Below are 22,607 nucleotides of genomic sequence, written 5' to 3'. Positions count from 1 at the left end.
GTTACCGCCCTTGCACTGCTATACTGACTAGCGTTTGTTTACTCGTCGTCATGTGCCTTGAAAACTTACCGAAGTGTATTGATTTGTGACTTTCTTGCAGCCTGCCTTACCCCCGCTTTTTTTTGTCACGAAGTGTTTAATTACAGTTAGCACTCTATAGGCCGTGGCATAATAAATACTGAGTTTCTACATGTGTGTATTTCAAATTTAAAAAGAAATATGAAACTCGAAGCTGTAGCAAATAATTGATTTATTTTATACACATTATCAGAGTTCACAATGACAACAATTGTATGTAGTTTACATAAGTAAAAAAATAATAACTTTAATCTTTTATATATAGTCCACAAAAACAACAACAAAAAAAAAAAAATGCAAGAAAGACTCATATGTTATGAGAGGATTTCTGGACAAATAATAGTTCTCCTTTCAGACCTTGTGATCTACGCGGTTAATAATGCAAAGGTGATCTGTTTCTGTAGCCTACGGTTAACGAGGATGTCATGTGGCCAGCACAACGAACAACCACCTCTACTTTTCCCTAACTAATGTCAGTTATCCCATTAAATCCCAGTCCTTACCAGGATTCGAACCCGGGACCCCCGTTCAGAAGCCAAGCTCTTTACCACTCAGCGACCGCGCCTTCTGGACAAATAATGCGTGGACAGTTTAAAAAAAAAAGAGATAACAGCCACAGGATCATTGACCGTCATGCCCCAATGAGTTTGATTTTGATTACGTAGGCTGAGAAAGATTTGATAATGTGTAAGACGGGTGTGAAAATGTAGCGAGCATCTGTGCGCCATAGTGGCGTGTTGCTGGATGTGTCGGATTGTCGTGCGTCACATCAGGGGCCATTGCCAATATCCGGCAATTCTACAAGTGCATGCTGTGTGGGTGAGGTAAGGAAAACTTAAGATCAAAAGTCAATAAACGACAAAGTGGCCTTCGTCGCCTTAATGTGACGTCATACACTAGGAAAAGGCCAATTGATTTATTTTTAGCGTGTGCAGGGGAGAGAGTAGATTATCAAGGTGCACAAGTACTCAATGGAAAATTAAAAGTGCTGACACGGACAGATGGAACACTCTTTCAAGCCCTATTGGGCCTCAGATTTTTTTTAAAAAGCTTGTTTAGAAAAAGGGGTCGTTTGATGGTGCTAGTCGGCCCATGGTAGTATATAAGTTGCATAAAACCTAAAAGCCATGAAATAAGTTACAAAACAAAAAAAATGGAAATGTGTTTGATTTATTTTTCAAAATATATACACAATTAGCCTAACCCATTTCTACTTGTGAGATTTAAACTTTAAATGAGAGAAAATATTATTCTTGCACTACTATACGCAGAACTCTATTTCACTAGGCGCGAGGTTAGGGTGACAGGGAAAACTATGCTAAGTGGCCACAATGGTCAAGATTTGAATGACCCTTTATTTTTGTTAAGGAACATGACTTACTGTAAGTTGGACCATCAGCCACTGGGTTGAACCGAGACCATTCGTTAGAGAAGGCCTGAACACTGAACTGCCACGTCACAGGTCTGTACAATGTGGCAACGAGCTATTGGTTAAATTGCCCACAGATTGTGACGTTGCATGTCAACTAAGCCACACACTATTTGTAAGTACTGGATTGAACTAATGCTCACACTATTTGTAAGACTCCATGCACTAAGACTTCATGCGGGGATTATCTCCCTTGTAGCACGGTCCAGGTATATGACAGTGTTGTTCATGGTGTCTCCGTACAGGGCAAGACATACACCAGAAAGGTTTTGAGGGACGGAACTTCAAAATGCCTAATCTGTAAAAAAAAATGCTCTTTGCACAAAGACGATTGAAACAGAGTCTGTCCAAAGGAAGTTTAAAGACAAACTCAAGCACTCAGTAGTTCCAAGAGACACTGGACAAATGGTCTGTTTCTACATGGGAAAATAGTTTAAGAAGTGAAAGAAAGAAAAAAAAAAGAAAACGCTAAAGTATATTATAAGTATTGTGGGAGTGGGTGGGGGACATAGACCTCTGATTTAGCCTGAGAACTGTTTAGAATCGAATACTCATTTTTAGATGTCAGTATTAGATTTGGACTAACCATCCCACCCTAGCTAAACAAAATGGTTCTATGGAAGAAATTCACCGAGTCACCGGCACCACTGAGCCACCGGCACCACTGAGTGCCAGGCAACGAGATGACGCTCTGAACGTTAACAAACTGAGAGACGGGGGACAAACTGAGATGCGATGGCACGGTGATAAAACATAACGCTGAGAGAAAACAACAACTCATTAAATGTCCAGGAACACTGACCAGCCGATGAGAGTGTTGAACAAGAACACGCTGACCTCAGCAGTAAAGTGAGACCAAATGAGACAATGTTCATACATGAAAGGTCATTGACAGGACAGACTGTCAGTGGGCGAGGATGTTCTATAAATAAAACGTTGGGTGATAAAAGATACTTTGCAAATAATGTCAAGCTTCACATTGGAAGCATTTTGCATTGATCATTGCCATCAAACATTACATCAAAAACAAAATAATAATAAAACAAATTTAAAAACAAAGTCACGTGTGCATGAAACCAATCACAGAAATGTCATAAAGTTCCAAACTAAAAAAAAAGATGTAGCAAATGAAACACTTCGATGTTTTGTTGTGCACATTCTCAAAGATTCCTAATGAAAAGTTTCAGATAAAATGTTAGTACTTAGATCTATATGGACTGGAGCTGCTTAAATAAAGTATATGAGACTTACTTTGATAGTGTTTAAGAATTGTTTCAACAAGTCAAATATTCTGAAAAAAAAAAAAGAAAGCTATCGTTTTGAACAAAATTAAGGGAATGATTTATTTTTCATTCTATCTTTAAATTATCTTGATACTTATATTTTTACTAATACAATGTTTATGCTTGCCCTGGATGTGACAAAATATGTAGGTCACAGCTGGGTCTGCGCAGCCACGGGAAATACTGCATTCCTCGCTAATCTTCGGACTCGAAGACAAACCTTATTATTTGTTACTAATAACTCTAAATCTATTATAAATAATTCTACAAAACAAGTGCTGCTCTAGAATCTAAAACTTCTATGAAATTAGTTGCAACAATGTGCTGACAGCCCAAAGTAAAGGGAGACACTGCTCGACATGAGTTAACTGGCCAGAACTTGTATGTACTGGAATGGACTCCAAATGCCATTCAAATAAATAATACAATTTTGGAGGACGGAAAAAAATACAAGTGTCAGTTATATACACAGAACGCAAAAATAGTACATGTGTATTGCTTAGCACAGCCTAGGAAGCTTTCTGGCCACATGACAAAGTGTCTAGTCTTTGTTTAATATAGAACTGAAATACAAAATCAATAAAATATGGACAGCAGCTTAAAATACATAAAATACATTCATTTTAAAAATGTGTATACATTCATATTAACAGATACAGATCATGTCGGAGTCAAGAAGAAATGACTAGCTTGGAGATCACAAAGTCTTATCTCTAAACGCCTTCACAATTTTCTGTGTATGAATAATTAACTTTGTCATCTATGTGCATTGGGGATTTGTCTCCACATTAGAGAAGACATGATGATGAATGGAACATTTTGACAGCCTGTAACCTCTAGGAGAACCGGTAACAGAAACACACTAAGTTGTGGCTGGAGGGGACAAGCACACAGACACACACATTCTCCTTGCACCGCTATACAAGCACAAGATTTGTGTTTTCTAAATACGTCATTTGTCCATACTCACTATTACACCGGCCCCTTGGTGGAGAGAGACTCTGTTCTAGTCAGCTCGTGATGGTGAAACCAGATATCACCAACACCTGACCTAACCTAGGACAGTGGGGGTGGGGAGGGGGTGCAGGTGAGATCAAAGGCAAATCTAAACGTTTGCTGCGGAATATTGTGCAAGTAATGTACAAATGTAAAAGTCGATATATTGATATCTCCAGACTTTGTCAAGTTACAACACAGTATAATATCACCAAGTGTAAGTTTGCCGGAAGGTTCATAATTGTAAAAGTAACAATGGCATTAATGCAGAACGTGTAAATATTTAATACATTCACCTTGTACATGTACACATGTAGCCAACAGAATATATTCAAGGAGTACAATCTGTATCCAAGACTCCAGGTACATAATTCTTCTCATGGGAAATGAAGTGCCATCAAAACATACATGACCATTGAACAAAAAAAAAAACAAAAAAAAAACGAAACATTAAAATAGTTGACTATGTTAAAATAGGAAGTGACCCATTAGGACATGACTCAGGAACCTAATCAATGTCTTATCTATCAGTGATGGGCAAACCACGGCCTGCAGGCCGAATCAGGTCTAGTGAAAGGTTCAAACCGGTTCGTCATATTGTCATTACGATAAAAAAAAAAGTTACACTCATAATGTAAATATTCAAGTTTTTAATTCGATTTAGAAATGAGTGAAATATTGAGCATATCGATTGAAATGATTCACTTTGTTGATTTCGCTGGGCACATTCGTAGAAGATTTCAACCCTAAATTGTGGAATTAAAAACTTGTCCTGTTTTAACAAGCAGAATGAAGTTAGAAGTACTTTTTCAAACATAAGACAAACTACGGAGGAAAATGCCAATATGAATGCTACTAAGCAATGGAGACTATTTTTGTTTCTGCTACTTGAACATTGAAGGGAACAACAAAACAAACAAAATAAAAAGAATTTTTTTTTCTAAAGACAACAGCTGACCAACATTTGTAAGAGTGAACATTTTGATCTTAATAACTAATGAATAAGAGATTTAATTAACTGTAAAAAAATTCCCCAACCCCCGACAACAATCCTGGTTAAGCTACCGGTGTCCAGGCAAGTTTTGGATGTTTGCAGCCTGAAATTAAAACAAAAAAGCCCAGGTGGAAAAAATTGGTAGACGATACATGTACATTAATATCTAAATACAGCAGAATGGTTCAGCAGTAACAGTTAGTAGTGTTTAAAAAAAATATATAATAATTAGAATGTCAAGAAATACAAACAAATAAGTGACATAGTAATAAGGTCAAGACTACCCTGCGTCTGTCATATCTAAAGAATCGGACACTGATCAGTTTAAAAAAAGATAACAGTCCCACATACATGTACACCGTCCATTAACATACACAGGTCAGTTAGAACATTCATAATCATTACACAGGTCAGTTAGACCAGTCATAATCATTACACAAGTCAGTTAGACCAGTCATAATCATACACACTGGTCAGTTATATTAACCTATTTAATATATATAATTTGTTTCAAAATAAATATCACAACATTTATGCTGTCTAAATACGCTTGACAAGAATCTTAATGCAAAATATGCTAGACTTTTAATTAATACAAGTATTCCGAGAAACAAACTGGAGATTTACATTGTAATAAGAGGCAGCACTTCATTCATACTTGAGTCAAAGAAGATACATCATTTCAACTCGTGTATCTTATTCTCCAGCTAACAAGAACTGCGAGACTCCTTTAATATCTCCTCCATCTTCTCCCTCATCATCTCCATAGCAACAGCGTCTTCTCCAGTGGCAATCCCTCCCTCAGACGATACAACAGAACTGAAACTAATCCTACTTTCAGCTTCATCCCTGTTGTAGGACGGATATCTTTCCAAGGAATGTGCATCAACATGCGAGGCTTCTTCCCTCACATAGCCAGCTATGTCTAAATCATTTGAAACGGGTTGGGGGTTTTCTGTGACATTGTGACCGTGATCGTGGGACAAGACAGTGATGTCATGGTGATGGTGAGATTCACCTGTTTGTTTGTCGGGAACATCAAGGTCCATCTCCTCATCAGAGTCCTGTAGAAGTTCATGTGAAGCACCTTGACCTGTGTGAAGGTTATATGTCAATGTGTTTGAACCAACATACTCATCATTCATGTAAGATATATCTTTAGACTGAACCATGATTTCATTATTAGGCTGCTGATGTAGAAGCCCCACGGAGCGAGCAGCACCCTCATAAAACTGAGTTTCTGCCACAACCTCCACATCGCTTAGCCTTGGTTCCACTGTCCAGGCATTGACAATAATCTCAGGAGGGGCGCCCACCTTACCACTTGAGAACCTCGTCTCATGAACTGTGTCAAGATTCTGTCTGCTGGCTGATGCAATGGAACTTGAAGTCTGCGAAGAGGCTTCACCGCCTCTTTCTTGCATTTGTAGGTCCATGTTTGACTTGCCCATTTCCGTATCTTCTTCAATGTGTGGTTCTAACCCTGAAACGTACCTTGCCTTGTGCACGGGGCGACGGCTGCGGTGGGATTTATGAACACGCCGAGGGGGCACCCCAACTGGACTGTTGATTCTGCTGTACATCTGCGGGGAGGCAGATCGATTGGGCAATTCAGAAGACTGAGTTAACACTTTGCGTATCTGCCTGTCTACCACCGAAGCCTGATTCGGATTTCGACTAGACGGCCTACGGTGCTGCTGATACTGTTGATGAGGTGACCAGCTGCCAGCGACTCGCCCGTTGAGAGTCTCAGCACCTGCAGGTCTCTCGCCATGTTGGGCGGTGTGACTGACGCTACCGCTGGAATGTTGCTGCTGATTTTGCTGCTGTTGCTGCTGCGGCTGTTGCTTGGGTGGAGGCTTTCTGTTGCAGATGACAAAATACACAACGCTCACCGAGGCGCTCACACCCAGGGCGCCGATCGATACACATATTAAAATAATGCCGACTACTTTCTTGCCTTCCTCGTTGTGTAGCTCTGGTGGCAGTCCACTTGTGTCCACCTGTCAGGACAAGGTGAGGAACAGAAAAAAAAGTTTTAGTTCTCGGTATAGCAACTAAACAAAAAGATTTTAATAGAGGTCTAGAACAGCTCCACAATTCATCATAATATGTGTGTGTGTCTGGTCTAGAACAGCTCAACAATTCATCATAATATGTGTGTGTGTCTGGTCTAGAACAGATCAACAATTCATCATAATATATGTGTGTGTGTGAGTGTGTCTGTGTGTCTATAAATCATTATTTCATTATATTAATTTTTTTTTTAATAATTTTTTTTGCGAATAGTGACTTACCCTTACAGTGGCCTTCATTAGTTTCAAAAGTATAGATAACTATAAACAATATACTGAACAGATCATCATGGCTTGGAACCTACACAGGGAGGGGCCAGTGCACGAAGGCGCTGGGCAAAATATTTGTGAGGCCGCTACCCTCTTCAAGCTTCAATATAAATGCACTTAATACTTTCTATAAATCTAAAGAGAGAAAACGAGTATTTTGTTGATGCTATATACGTTCCCTTGTTCTCTCACGTTGAGTATGCAAACTTTGCTGAAAATGATTTATTTTTTAAATATGGAGTCTCCCATTTAAAAGTGTGGCCCTGGGCGGCCCCAAAGTCTTGCACTGTCTTAAATCCTACTCTAATCCCTGTTAAAGTGACATTCGTTGAAGCTTCTTCTACTTCTTCAGTGACCACTTCTCGAGCTGACCAACCAGCACAGCACATGTGTGTCCCTGTTACTTACCTCCATAAATGTCACGTTGAGTACAATACAGATGCCTGCTGACAACATGAAGATACCAAACATGGAAGTAAACACACCCACGGCACAACAGCAACATTGGGCTCTCTGGGACTGAAGACTGGCCATCTGCAAGGGAGGGGGAGGGGAAATAGGAAATTGTCAATATATTTTATTTAATACAGACGTTACTTCAAAAGAGAAGATGATTAGGCATATGTCCTACGCGTCATGCATCTAGTCATGCATGTTAGCCAATGACCTAAATTCTGCCAAATCATTGGTTTTCCTGGCTGGCTCAGGCAACCCATTCCATGCTATAATAGTACTAGGGAAGAAGGAGCATTTGTATTCACATATGTATATAACTAATGATCGTCAGAAATTTCAGAAAATTTCCAACAGTAGGCCTACACTAAATGATAGTGGAAAGTCAACACTAAAAAACGAAAGTTTTTTTTTCTCGCGGTAAAACTTATCAGCGAGTCACAACATGGTCTATTAGACTAAAGGATATGTGAATCAAACTAACAGAGCAGGCCGTGTGAACTCAAGGTGCAGGGCCCTCACTAGTGCATTATGTCACTTTCTCACTTTTCTGAGACTCTTTCACTGAAGGTTTGTTCTAATTTCTTACAGAAGAAAACTACAGGATAAAGAAAGAAGAGAGAGAGAGAGAGAGAGAGAGAGAGAGGGAGACGTGTGTGTGTAGAAGATAGATTAAGCTTGCAGCTTTATTGTGACTTCGTAGCTACTATACAATACCATCGAAATATTTGATTATGAGTCAAAGTAGATTCAGGAAAAGGGAAAATATATCAATTGGCAGACAATCCAAAAGTTAGTAAATAAATAATTTAAAAAAAAATCACTGCCCTTTCGTTAGCACGATAAAGAAAAAGATCATTCACGATGCAGAGAATACAAGCCAGCCCCGTGAAGTACTCTGCAGATAGCTGACACCGAGTCTATTCAAAGAAAACTAATAGATCTAGATCTAGACTTCGGGCCACGCAGCTTTTTAATTAAACAATTTAAAAATCTAGATGAAAAAAAAATCTGCTGTCTGTATCTGGTACAAGAGTTGCTTGTTGCTTACAATCAACAGCTTTGAAAGCTTGCGTGGTAACTTAAGGATATCAGGAACTTATGTCTCCGTTAGGGGTACAAGGTGCATTGTGAGATCAAGTACGTTTTGTATATATAATATATACAATAACATAGATGTAACTATTTCTTAATTCAATTCGTCAATTTCTAGAAAGATTGACACTCTGTTCTACTGGAAGTGTATTAGTTGAACCAATAGATCAACTCATTGGTCAAGTTTAACTTAGTTCTTTGTTGTCCACGCTACGCACATCGATCAGTTTCTACAATGTTTTCTTTTATGATTGCGAGAGATAGAGGTAAAGAAAATAGTACCCAAACTGCCACCAATATTTAACACGAGGATAACCAGAGCTTTTGTTCATTTATAATGTTGAAGAGTTGTATCCCTTTAAAATATGTTAGTTGTCCTTAGCAACGTACTAGGCGTGAAACTGGACGTACTGGTATGACACAAATAGTGAATGCATTAATGAGACTGTTATTTAGTCTAATTACTTTTTTTTTCTTTTGGCATATTTTATCTCGATTTCATCATTTCCGAAGTATATGTTCTTAAAATCATTAATATTTCTTTTTTTAGCGGCCCCCGAAAGGGGAAAAGACGCTATTAGTTTTGTGCGAAATGTCTGTCCGTCTGTCCGTCCGTCCCGTTTAGATCTCGTAAACTAGAAGAGACATTGAAAATCCGACTTCACAATATTTTAGACCATTCAAAGTTCTGATGCAACGGCTACTTTTTTTTCCTGAAATCGAAAATTCTAATTTTTAAAATCAATTATGCAAGCAGTTTTTTATAAGAAAAAGCTAATTAGTATGCATTATATGTTAGACCTAATTTAAGACGAATAGTAATCTTATAAACATCATTTTCGTGAACATTTTTTCTATATAGCGGAAATTTTTTTTTTTTTTTTTTGAGGATTCGAATATGAGATTGAGCCTTTTCAAAACAATTAACTTATTTAGTTCGAACCGAGGGTCCCGGGTTCGAATCCTGGTGAAGACTGGGATTTTCAACTTCTGACTCTACCCAGCTCTATGGGTACCTGACATTAGTTGGGGAAAAGCAAAGGCGGTTGGTCGTTGTGCTGGCTACATGACACCCTCGTTAACCGTAGGCCACAAAAAACAGATGAACTTTACATCATCTGCCCTATAGACCACAAACTAGTTAGGCCAGGTTCACATCTAACTTTACATTCACTTTCACGTATCCTTTGATCTGCGGGACGGTTGGGGCACTACACAAGATCTGTTAACCTTCTTTCTCCATTCTTATCTCTCATTTGTCTTTGATATAATTTATTCGGATGTTCTTTTTGAAAATATTGAAGCCTACCTGGGTGGACCACTGGTCGTGCGGTTTGCGCGCTGGACTGTCGTTTGGATTTATCGACGATCGAAGGTTCAAACCCTGCCTGCTCCCATCCCCCGTCGTCCTGCGGGAGGTTTGGACTAGGAAGTAAACTATCTTCAACTCTGAAGGATTATCCGAATTATGTAAACCATTTTACTTCGGGGGCCGATTTTGAGTTTGTGTTTCCACACAAACTGTCTTTTGTAACCTTGTTTTGTTTTAAATCCTCCCAGAATTAATTAATATTTTAACCTCACTGTGCTATTGTCCGCCCTGTCATTGTTTGCCTTATTAGTGTTGGCCATGTCAAGGAAAAAAAACCATTCAAACCGTAGTGAGAAGGACTACTGCCTTCTAATGATATTGTAATCGATACAGACTTAACGGCAGCATTCTATACTACACATCAAAAGAACAGTATCCATTTGAATTATCGATAACTAACGTCACATCTCATATCGATACTTGTTGTTGATATATATCTCAAATGGATACTTGACGTTAGACACATCTCATATCGATACCTGACGTCGAGATACATCTCATATCGATACCTGACGTCGAGCTACATCTCAATCCTAAGGCTAACGAGGTGATTTAAATTAAGGTCAAAATGGTCAAGATTAGATAATGAAATGTCATTATGGCCCAGTTAAGACAAACTAGGTCACTTGATTATGTTTTTAAATACGTATAGGTCACTTGGTTCTGTTTTTAAATACGTATAGGTCACTTGGTTCTGTTTTTAAACACGTATAGGTCACTTGGTTCTGTTTTTAAATACGTATAGGTCACTTGGTTGCTGTTTTTAAATACGTATAGGTCACTTGGTTCTGTTTTTAAATACGTATAGGTCACTTGGTTTCTGTTTTTAAATACGTATAGGTCACTTGGTTCTGTTTTTAAATACGTATAGGTCACTTGGTTTCTGTTTTTAAACACGTATATGTCACTTGGTTCTGTTTTTAAATACGTATAGGTCACTTGGTTCTGTTTTTAAATACGTATAGGTCACTTGGTTCTGTTTTTAAATACGTATAGGTCACTTGGTTTCTGTTTTTAAATACGTATAGGTCACTTAGTTCTGTTTTTAAACACGTATAGGTCACTTGGTTCTGTTTTTAAATACGTATAGGTCACTTGGTTTCTGTTTTTAAATACGTATAGGTCACTTGGTTCTGTTTTTAAATACGTATAGGTCACTTGGTTCTGTTTTTAAATACGTATAGGTCACTTGGTTCTGTTTTTAAATACGTATTGGGTCACTTGGTTCTGTTTTTAAATACGTATAGGTCACTTGGTTGCTGTTTTTAAATACGTATAGGTCACTTGGTTGCTGTTTTTAAATACGTATAGGTCACTTGGTTGCTGTTTTTAAATACGTATAGGTCACTTGGTTCTGTTTTTAAATACGTATAGGTCACTTGGTTCTGTTTTTAAATACGTATAGGTCACTTGGTTCTGTTTTTAAATACGTATAGGTAACTTGGTTTCTGTTTTTAAACACGTATAGGTCACTTGGTTCTGTTTTTAAATAGGAATAGGTCACTTGGTTGCTGTTTTTAAATACGTACAGGTCACTTGGTTGCTGTTTTTAAATACGTATAGGTCACTTGGTTGCTGTTTTTAAATACTTATTGCTTGAAAGTTGCAGTGTTATTTCAGTAATAATATGCGAAAATATCCAAACAAATGGTTGGTGCCAGCTAAATTTTCGATCAGTTTTACCCTTCTTTAGATCAGTTGTAACTTCTTTAGATCAGTTTTACCCTTCTTTAGATCAGTTGTAACTTCTTTAGATCAGTTGTAACTTCTTTAGATCAGTTGTAACGTCTTTAGATCAGTTGTACACTTCTTTAGATCAGTTGTAACGTCTTTAGATCAGTTGTACACTTTTTCTGACTTAAATGAATGTGCTCTTTATAGACGAAATACAAATCTAAATAGTAGGTGTGCATTTTAAGGTCTAGTTTAGAAAATATTTAGTTTATATTTAGTTTATTTAGTTAGCCAATGGTTAATGAACCCAACTTGGTCCAATAATATGACCAATGAAAAGGCTTTGATGAGAGGTTCATGGAAATCATCTTTGTATTAATGCATATCACATTTTGAGAAATAAAAGAACTGTGTGCATATATGTTTTAATAATATACCAAATCATCACCCGTAATATCTTATGAAAGAAAAAACGGCTTACAAACATTTAGTTTTAAAAGAGTTCGCTTTTATAAGATAAAAAGTAAGACTTAGGCATGCTCTACAATATCATGAAATCGGACTTTCAATATCTTTACCAGAGGCGTAGTTAGCCACATGCGGATGGTGCGTGTCGCATAGGGTATCAAGTTGTGAAGGCCATCAAACTTTCTCCCAGCATGTAGTAAGTTCCTATTTCCTTCAGATTTTCAGACAACAAAAAAAAAAACAGGACAATCTACTCTAGACTGAACGACATTGGAGATTGTCCTGAAGACATTGCAGAGGATGTTCCAATACAACTTGTCACTCAATGATTCAAAACAGTTCAGTGTATGGCTAGTTCATTCAGAGAGATCTATAGGCATCCAGAATCAGCCAAAGTAAAGAAGGTGAAGCTATCAAAGGTTTGGTTCTTCCGGCGAATGCCCAAAGGCGAGAAAGTTCTAAAAAAATGTATGTATATATATAGCTCGTCAAAAAAAAGAATCCTTATTTTACTTCAACAAGATCCAGTACATTTAAATTGCGTTAGAATCCAACGATATACTCAATGCGTGCTGGAGGTTATTACCGAAAATTGATAACCACTAGACTGCAGAGTTCACATTCAGCTTGCTTGGAAGGAGTTTGAAGTTTGTCAGAGTAGGAAACAGCATAGACAGCAAGGCTCAAGATTGAAGAGAATCTTAGACATTATTAATTTTCTCTAAAAACAAAACGCCACTAGGCCACTGATCTTTTCTTTTTTTTTTAAAGATCTAAACTTGACAAAGTGACGGAAAGAAGTACGGAAGGACAGACAAAAGTCATAAAACTAATAGCAGCTTTTCCCCTTTCGAGGGCCACTAGCAAAACATAAGAAACTATTACTTGTTCACTATCATACAAGTGACAACGCTAAGTGAACACAAAAAGAAAACAGAGATCTAGATCTCTACGTGACTTTCAAATGTTTGTGCATGTAGAGATGATACATGTATGTTTTCACGAGCAGCTACGAGTACAACTGATGGCGTTTTTGTTATTGAACCGCTATTTCCCAGGGGCAAATTATTGAACCAAAAAAAACCCAGGGGTAAATTATTGAACCAAAAAAAACCCAGGGGCAAATTATTGAACCAAAAAAAACCCAGGGGCAAATTATTGAACCAAAAACCAGGGGTAAATTATTGACAAAATCTAGAGTGGTTAAGAGGTCTGTAACCTGGCGTCGTGACACAATCATTGGCACAGTTCAATACACGTCAAGCAGATCAATCAATACACGCAGACCTACATCCGTAGACTAGGGATTGGCTTTAATAATAATGTACTGGAAACAGTTGTCAATGATACCCAGACACCGGGATAGATAATTATAGAGTTTAAACTGCAGGAGTAGACAAGAAATAGCCGACCCTATAAAGATTGAAAGGGAGAAAAGAAGGTGTGGAGAATGGAGAAAATAAAAGAAAGAAAGAAGGGAGAAGGATTGATTTTATGTGGCAGTTTCTTCTGTTACTAGGTATTATTGACTGTCTTTATGGATAGGTTCGAGAACTAGTGTTGTTATAAGTCTTCTAATGACGGCCTATTCGGTTTTTGTATATAATTTCACTATTGAACCTATAGATCGCAAGGTTTGAAAGAGGAACCTTTTTTATTGAACCAGGGAGAAGTACAAATAATAGAACAACGCTGTGACCTAAGACGATTCTTCTAGACTGATACAATGCTAAGTGATGAAGCGCCTGTCATTCGCATGCGCTCTTTGGCTTTGAGTAACCACAGATTATTGTTTGACTAAGGTTATATCAACTCACTCTGTCTGTCTGCGCCAAATTTTAAACATGTTATTTCTCCCAGGCCACACCCATCAAGAGGAAGCTTTACACAATTAATTATTGTACCTTAAAAACTATGAATCAATTATCAAATGAACCAAATAGTCGATTCAATACGGGTAATTGTTTATTTTGGTTGATACCAACATGGGAAATTAATCCTTTAGTATTCACATATTTTGGTAAATATGTGGGGTGTTGCCCAATTAGATAATTGTACACGTCATTTCTTTCACACCCCTTCTTGGATTATGTTGAAACTATACACAATTATTTATTAATTTAAAAAATTAACCAAATAGTCAATTAATTATTTGTGATTCATTAATTTAGATCGATATTGATTAAGGGAAATAAATCTGATAGATATGGCTATAACATACAGTTGTTTCTCTAATTTAAGCTTTTGTTGTTTTTTTTTAAAGTATTTTCTACATTATGCTTGTTTTGTTTTGTTATGACTTTGTTTTGCCCCGTCCCTGCCTAGGCAAACTAAAAGTACATGTACTACTCCTAAGTTCTCTGTCCCAGCCCAGTGAACGTCAGTGAACTTGATCTTACAGGTGAATACATCTTTTAACACCCTTACTAGCAGGAGACTAGTGAAAGCAACTTTAGGAGGAATGTGTTCTTCTATAAGTATCTTAAATAAACCATCCATTGTTTGTCCAAGAGCAAACCTCCAACAATTAGTGCCGGTCCTAGACGTTTCCATGATCAGGACTAGTTCCTCTAGTCAACGTTGTTGAAGTCATGCGAGTATTATATCACTAGATCGAGAACCACTAATCTTCTACACAAGGCGTGACTGTGTTGATACGCCTGTTCGATTGTAAATTCACACTTGACAGACATTGCAATTCTGTTCAATGATCTTATATCCGTTTGAAATGGCAACCAATAGCATAGAAGCTGTTGTGAAATAGCCTTAATCTAACAGTGTTGGGTTAGAGATAGCATAGGTGTTTTTGTGTGTGTGTGTGTGTGTGTTGTTTTCAGCGGAGTACTTTGTCCACATTTGACCTGGCAGCTGTATACAAGAAATAGTACTCGAGGAGGTAAACTTTAAACAATTAGTTGGGCTAGTTTCTACATCAGAAATGGCGCAAGGGAAATGTTGGCTGTTGGGCAGATAAAACTGGTGACTTTGGGCAAACAAAAAAGAGGGGGCACACTACAGTGCTTGTACTACACCGCGTTTATACATGTACATACAGGGGGCACACTACAGTGCTTGTACTACACCGCGTTTATACATGTACATACAGGGGGCACACTACAGTGCTTGTACTACACAGCGTTTATACATGTACATACTGGGGGCACACTACAGTGCTTGTACTACACCGCGTTTATACATGTACATACAGGGGGCACACTACAGTGCTTGTACTACACCGCGTTTATACATGTACATACAGGGGGCACACTACAGTGCTTGTACTACACCGCGTTTATACATGTACATACAGGGGGCACACTACAGTGCTTGTACTACACCGCGTTTATACATGTACATACTTTCAGCTAAAGCCCCCTCTCCCTTCTCAGTCGATATAGTCATAGTGGCCAAGTTTTCATTCATCAAGCAAATCATCTCTTGGTAGCAATAATAACGAAATGAAAGTTAATTAACTAAAATATTCAAGCAACAAGATAATGTGCAAGTGCTCTACAACAGTCATAAGTAAAATGTTGTCCTCCATAGTTTAGAGATGTCTGTAAAAGATACGAATCATATGTCCTATTGCCCAATATATTGTAGCGATACGAATCATATGTCCTATTGCCCAATATATTGTAGCGATACGAATCATATGTCCTATTGCCCAAAATATTGTAGTAATACGAATCATATGTCCTATTGCCCAATATATTGTAGTGATACGAGTCATATGTCCTATTGCCCAATATATTGTAGTGATACGAATCATATGTCATGTTGTCCAATTCTATTGTAGTGATATGAATCATATGTCCTGTTGCCCAATTCTATTGTCGTGATACGAATCATATGTCCTGTTATCTTCTATTGTAGTGATACGAATCATATGTCATGTTGTCCAATTCTATTGTAGTGATATGAATCATATGTCCTGTTGCCCAATTCTATTGTAGTGATACGAATCATATGTCCTGTTATCTTCTATTGTAGTGATACGAATCATATGTCTTTGTGACAGGTGGGGAAAGGTGACGTGTGTTTGGCACGTTTTATGTCTAGGGGATGATTATTTTTAAATGCTATCACACCCCCACTTATCAGCATATGAATCGGGAGCAGACACGCAACGAGACAAAGCAATGAAAGATAGATACAAAAGTTAAAATAAAAGAATATTTATTTACATAAATATACATATAAGAATAAAAGGGGGAGGGTTTGCATCTATCTCTAATTAGTAAGGTATTTTGATCATCACTGTAGCACCTAATAAGAGAGTATGTCACTTTGTCCTCTGACTTAGCTGGTTGTCCTGTTGATGTCGTAGCTGGCTGTGTCCTGGCTTGAGGTTCTGCAGCTGGAGGTGGCGCTCTAGCGGATAGAGGGACGCCGGCGATATAGTTCTTGTGGAGTCTCAGTCCCAAGTTCTAGTATCTGTAGTGGGCACAGTATGGCGGGTGGCCGGATACCGTGGGCACAATGTTACTGCGGGCAGAGCTGATCTGCCGTGGGCAGCGTAGTTGACAGGATATGTCCAGTGAGTTGCAGAGGGTTGGCGTAGCTATGACGTCTCACACAGATCTGAACCTATAGGGACGTCGCACCTAATAGCTTGACAGGTGGGCTGTCGAATAGGCGGGCAATGCCGATAGCGCCAAGTGGTAGAGTTGAGTAGATCTCAGTAGGCAAGTGCGGTGCTGAATAGCACTAAGCACATAGATAGTAGGTGATTCTTGATATCAAACAAATAGGCAGGTAAATAGGCAATAGGTGATAGGCAAATAGGCAGGTAAGTGATCCGATAAATAGGCAGACACCTGAGGGAGGCTGCGGATAAATAAAGACAAGTTAGGACATGTCTCTCATGCATCTTATCGATGCCCTCGACTGAGGTGCATTCGTCAGATTGGTAAAATTGCTTTTGAGCACAAAAGGGGAGATGATGACAATGGGATTTGGGAAAATAGATGGCAGATAGTGGCAATATAGAAAAGTACATAAAAGGGGAAATAATAATATAAAAATGTACATAGAAGGGGAAATAATAATCTCAAATAAACAACACAGGTGGATAGAGAAAGAAAAGGGGGGGGGGTGAATGGGCGGTGGTCATCGACCGAGACGCTTTGTTTGCATATGACCGTGGGTCGAGAACAATGGAGCGCGCTTGAATGGTGTGGGCGCCACTCTCGTAAGATTGAAATGACTACAGGGGAGATAATTCAATACACAAAGAAAAGGGGGGGGGAGGGGATAGTTCATATTTCTTCACTAGACGCAGTATCAGTGCGCTAGTCAAATTATCACGGTTGTCAGCCGAGATAAAGAAAATAAAATAAGATGTACAAGTATATACATGGTTGCATCAACTATCAATTGAGCAACGTAGCATTAATAGATTAACGCAATACATAAATAAATACATAGGACATGTTTATGTTTTCTACTTACGCCAGTGAGAAATACACAATGCACTAATTAAATATAAATGAGCTAAGCAAAATACACATGATAATATCCAATGGAAATAGCACAAAAGTAATTGAGATGGAACTTGTGATTAAGTTCGGCTTACCACCAGGTATTCCTCTAGGAGAAAGAATAAGTGATATAGTCCAGACTCGATAGTTCAGCTCGAATGAGAAAGAGAGGGTGATTTGAGTTGGTTTACTATATATATATGCCTGAAAGTGTGGGCGGACACCGGAAATGTCCTAGGCTAAGAATTAGCTTACACGTGGGTGAAGTCCGACAAGAGCCGCACCTTGGAGTATCACGCGGTGTGTAGACCAGGGTAATCTCTTGGATCAAAGAGAGACGTGAGAAAAAGGGGGGGGGGAGGATTAGCTTGCATTCAACCAAGGTGGCGTCAACCGCGGCTGTCAGACATCCTGTCGATAAGATCAAGGTCTGAGCGTATCTTTGCCCCGGTCAAGGGAAGATAAATGAAAGGACTGGCCTAATTTTCTCCAAGGTGGTGGACTAAGTCTGGCCTGGTAGAGAGGAAAAGGTGTGGCGGGTGAATAATTTAGGGGTAGGATGGAGAAATAATTAAAATAAAATAAATAAATAATGAAAAATAATAATTAATGCTGTGATAAATTAGAGTGACTCTGACAGCGAGTTTTTGACTTGTCACAGTCTTATTGCCCAATTCTGTTGTAGTGAAACAGGGGAGTGCAATGGACAGTACCGTGTATGTACGTACAAAATTTACCTTGCCCCCAACATAGACGGCCTCTTTTGTGTTCACTATACTTTGGTACTTTGTAATGTAAGAGTACTTCATTTAAGCATACTATGTAATGTCCTGGCTGCCTGGTCGTGCGGTTTGGTCGCTGGACTGTCGTTCGGATTTATCGATGGTCGAGGGTTCAAAATCCTGCCCGCTCCCATCCCCCGTCGTCCTGCGGGAGGTTTGGACTAGGAAGTAAACTATATTCAACTATGATGGAACATCCGAAACATGTAAAACATTTTACAACAAACAAAAAACAAACATACGTTGAGAAAGTTGGACAATGAACGCTGAGGCTGAAAGAAGAATCCAAGCCTTTGAGAGTAGATGAACAGAAAAATGCTGGGTATCAGATACAAGGAAAAGAAGACAAACGAATGTGTACTTGTACAAATCAACACTGTGATTGTCAAAAAGGATGAACACCCCAATACTGTGAAAGCTGAGCTGGTTTGGTTATACTGTAAGACATGGCTATCAAAAGTCTTCAACGTACAGTGGAGGGAGCACAAAGAAAGTCGTCCAAAGAAAAGCTGGCTGGAGAATAGAACAAATGGACCGGCCCCTCTCTCTTGATAGCCTGCTAATAGAGCTGCTGAGGGCTGGAGAATAGAACAAATGGACCGGCCCCTCTCTCTTGATAGCCTGCTAATAGAGCTGCTGAGGGCTGGAGAATAGAACAAATGGACCGGCCCCTCTCTCTTGATAGTCTGCTAATAGAGCTGCTGAGGGCTGGAGAATAGAACAAATGGACCGGCCCCTCTCTCTTGATAGCCTGCTAATAGAGCTGCTGAGGGCTGGAGAATAGAACAAATGGACCGGCCCCTCTCTCTTGATAGTCTGCTAATAGAGCTGCTGAGGGCTGGAGAATAGAACAAATGGACCGGCCCCTCTCTCTTGATAGCCTGCTAATAGAGCTGCTGAGGGCTGGAGAATAGAACAAATGGACCGGCCCCTCTCTCTTGATAGCCTGCTAATAGAGCTGCTGAGCTGACGCGAACTGTCACAGCACCCCGTCGACGAAAGTCAAGGGATAGATGAGATGAGGTAATGTGAGTATATTTAGTCCTGTAAGTATATTTAGTCATGTAAGTATATTTAGTCCTGTAAGTTTATTTAGTCATGTAAGTATATTTAGTCCTGTAAGTATATTTAGTCATGTTAGTATATTTATTAAGCCGTGCGAACTTATCAATAGTTTTTGTTTCATTTCAACAGTAATCAGTATATCGATATAAACAGTTTCAATGTAGCCAAGCACCCGAGTGGTCAAGTGACATAGCCATTGTATCGAGGATGGGAGGGGGAGGCACCCTTCCAGCCACGCGCTGTTTAAATAACGACGAGGCAGCAGCCACAACACTCATATGACAACAATGGCAGCACTCAACAAGTCGAACGTGTCAACACACCGTTGCTAACGACGCCAGAATGGACGCGTTTCGAGATGATGTCGGAAGAGTTGTCGGTAAAATAAATGGTCCGCATACAAAACAAGAAAAACCTGTACGCAGTATTTATACCGAATGATCGATTAGGCCCTACTGTGTGCTGGATCTTTGACTTGAAGTATTGACTGGGTGTAGGGCAATGCAACATATACAGATCACATGGGGTGGTGGGGCGAGAGTGGAATTGGGAAAATACCTTATCAACTTTTTTTTTAATTCTATTTTTCTTTCACGACTAAAACTCTCCAGCCCATAAAATGACATTGTGTCATAAGTATAAAATAACATTGTGTCATAAGTCTCTGATACAGGTCAACGACTCCCGAAAAGATTGTTGGTGGGGGCTGCTGGGCAGAAAGAGGGGGGGGGGGGTCCACGTATAGTCCAATAATTATCGTTGATATAACATACTATAGCAGGGGTGGGCAAATTACGGCCAGCGGGCCACATGCGTCCCGCCGAAGTGTTTTATGCGGCCCGCCGACACCTGCAGAAATCAGGTGTTCCAACAGTATATACATATAAAAATGCAAATATTAAAAATAATATCTATATAAATTATTGAAACTGTTTCATTATAAAAAGTTTTAAGTAAAAGAAGATTATCCTTATTGGCTATAGTACTACAGCATAGCGTAGCGTGATAAGTATTAAATAAAACGATTCGAAATTGATTCTAACTTTTAAAAAATAATAAAACAGAAAGTCAGTCGAGTTAGGCAGTGAATAGGGCCACTGTTGTAAAGACCAGCTGTTTCTGTGTCTAACAAGGGTGTCATGGGGCCAGAAGTTGGCCAGAACTACGACCAAATGCAGTCCACAACTAAGGAAAAACTATTACATCCAGCATTGGAAATCTCATGCTTAACAAGATTAGGAAGCCGCTCACTTTACCACTTAACGAAAATCTAATTATAAATAACGCTGAATTGTTTATCTGTAATACATGTGCACCACGTATATAGGTCATTGCTATACAAAAAAAAAACACAAAAAAACATGCCATATGACAGTCCCCCCCATCTCTCCCCCTCCCATGAGTGTGTAAGCCTTATCAGCGACCTGACCTGTCACGTATGTGCATCAGATATCACTATTGCTTAATATAGACAGCGGTTGTGTCAGCCTGGATGTCATTTAATTTGTACTTTTATTGTTAGGTAGACATGTATCATTGTGACCTAGATCTATCTTTAATACTTGACGGGATTCCCACTTTATTCCATGTGATACAGCGATTGAAAGTAACGATATCATTGTCACGGTTGAAGGGCAACTAAGACAAGGTTGCGAAAGCGTCGCCGGTTATGTAATTGTGAGAGTTAAGGTCATCCAATGAATTATCGGTGAATGATGAGTCAAGATGTAATAATAACGTAGCAGGTAAGGTAAATTATCGGCGCCCCCCCCCATTTTCCACGAACATCACATAGAAATATATGCTGCGTGTGGCATCCCCATAAGTGGGATTTTTCATTTTGGAATCTTTAGGGCGTCTGCTTCCACCCAGCTCTAAAGGGTACCGGACATTAGTTGAGAAAAAGTAAAGGCTGTAGGTCGTTGTGCTGACCACATGACACCCTGCTCGTTAACCGTTGGCCAAATTAAGAAACAGATGACTTAGTATCATCTGCCCTATAGATCGCAAGGTCTGAAAGGAGAACTTTACTTTACAACACAATAATATGTTGTTTTTTTTTAAAAGTGATTGAGAAAAAAAAAAGGCCGAGAAAAAGCGTGTGTGTGTGGAAAGGGGGACAGAATGGTGTGGTAGATTGATACAAGAAGATCGGAGGATTCCAGCTACCTCGTCGCTTCAGCAGCGAACCAGCCCCTTGAGGCAATCTCCCCATGGTAATCGCTGCACTCGGCCACTTACAGCGAATGGACACAGGATCGGGGGGCGGTGCGCCGTGTTCGTGGTACGGTCCGATTTCTAGCCCAGTCATTATGGCCGTCACTGATGGGAGCCCTCAGACAGGACAGGGGTGGAGAGCCCCATGTCCAGTCCTGGTTGTTGGATAAAAGCCTTTCTAACAATCAACGGGATAGTGGCCTTCATTGAAGATTTAAGAAGATGGAGTCAGTGCTAATTAGAAATGTGTGTGATTTGCTCATTCCAACTCTAGATAGATTTAGACTGTTATTATGGTGTCTAGCAGGGGCACCTTAGTTGTCGCTTGAAGAGAACAGGTGTTCAGAGTAAGGTAGCAGTAGAAGTCGGCAGTAGAGGTCGGCAGTAGAGGTAGGCAGTAGAGATAGGCAGTAGAAGTAGGCAGTAGAAGTTGGCAGTAGAAGTCAGCAGTAGACGTCGGCAGTAGAAATAGGCAGTAGAAGTAGGCAGTAGAAGTAGGCAGTAGAAGTAAGTAGTAGAAGTAGGCAGTAGAAGTCAGCAGTAGACGTCGGCAGTAGAAGTAGGCAGTAGAAGTAGGCAGTAGAAGTAAGTAGTAGAAGTAGGCAGTAGAAGTAGGCAGTAGAAGTAAGTAGTAGAAGTAGGCAGTAGAAGTCAGCAGTAGACGTCGGCAGTAGAAGTCAGCAGTAGAAGTAAGTAGTAGAAGTAGGCAGTAGAAGTAGGCAGTAGAAGTAAGTAGTAGAAGTAGGCAGTAGAAGTCAGCAGTAGACGTCGGCAGTAGAAGTAGGCAGTAGAAGTAGGCAGTAGAAGTAAGTAGTAGAAGTAGGCAGTAGAAGTAGGCAGTAGAAGTAGGCAGTAGAAGTAAGTAGTAGAAGT

The 22,607-nt window shown here is 39.3% G+C and overlaps 1 protein-coding gene and 1 long non-coding RNA gene across 3 annotated transcripts in view; both read right to left on the bottom strand.

The window, feature by feature from the left end:
• Positions 1-233: 233 nt before the first annotated feature.
• The window catches only part of LOC129924566 (uncharacterized), a 44,617-nt gene continuing 22,243 nt past the window's right edge, over positions 234-22,607 (bottom strand). For both annotated transcript variants that reach the window (XM_056020072.1, XM_056020073.1), the window contains 2 exons: positions 7,534-7,659; positions 234-6,783 (listed from right to left, as the gene is read on the bottom strand). In XM_056020072.1, coding sequence (XP_055876047.1) covers positions 5,488-6,783; positions 7,534-7,659 — 1,422 coding nt within the window. In that variant the 3' untranslated portion in view covers positions 234-5,487. The remainder of the gene's footprint in view (positions 6,784-7,533; positions 7,660-22,607) is intronic.
• Positions 16,350-22,337, bottom strand: LOC129924567 (uncharacterized). The gene is made up of 2 exons (XR_008776551.1): positions 17,766-22,337; positions 16,350-17,017 (listed from the first exon to the last, which is right to left on the bottom strand). It is a non-coding gene; the product is annotated as an uncharacterized LOC129924567 (long non-coding RNA).

Source organism: Biomphalaria glabrata, chromosome 2, assembly GCF_947242115.1.
Source record: "Biomphalaria glabrata chromosome 2, xgBioGlab47.1, whole genome shotgun sequence".
Taxonomy (NCBI): Eukaryota; Metazoa; Mollusca; class Gastropoda; family Planorbidae; genus Biomphalaria; species Biomphalaria glabrata.
This window is presented reverse-complemented; position numbering and strand designations above follow the sequence as displayed.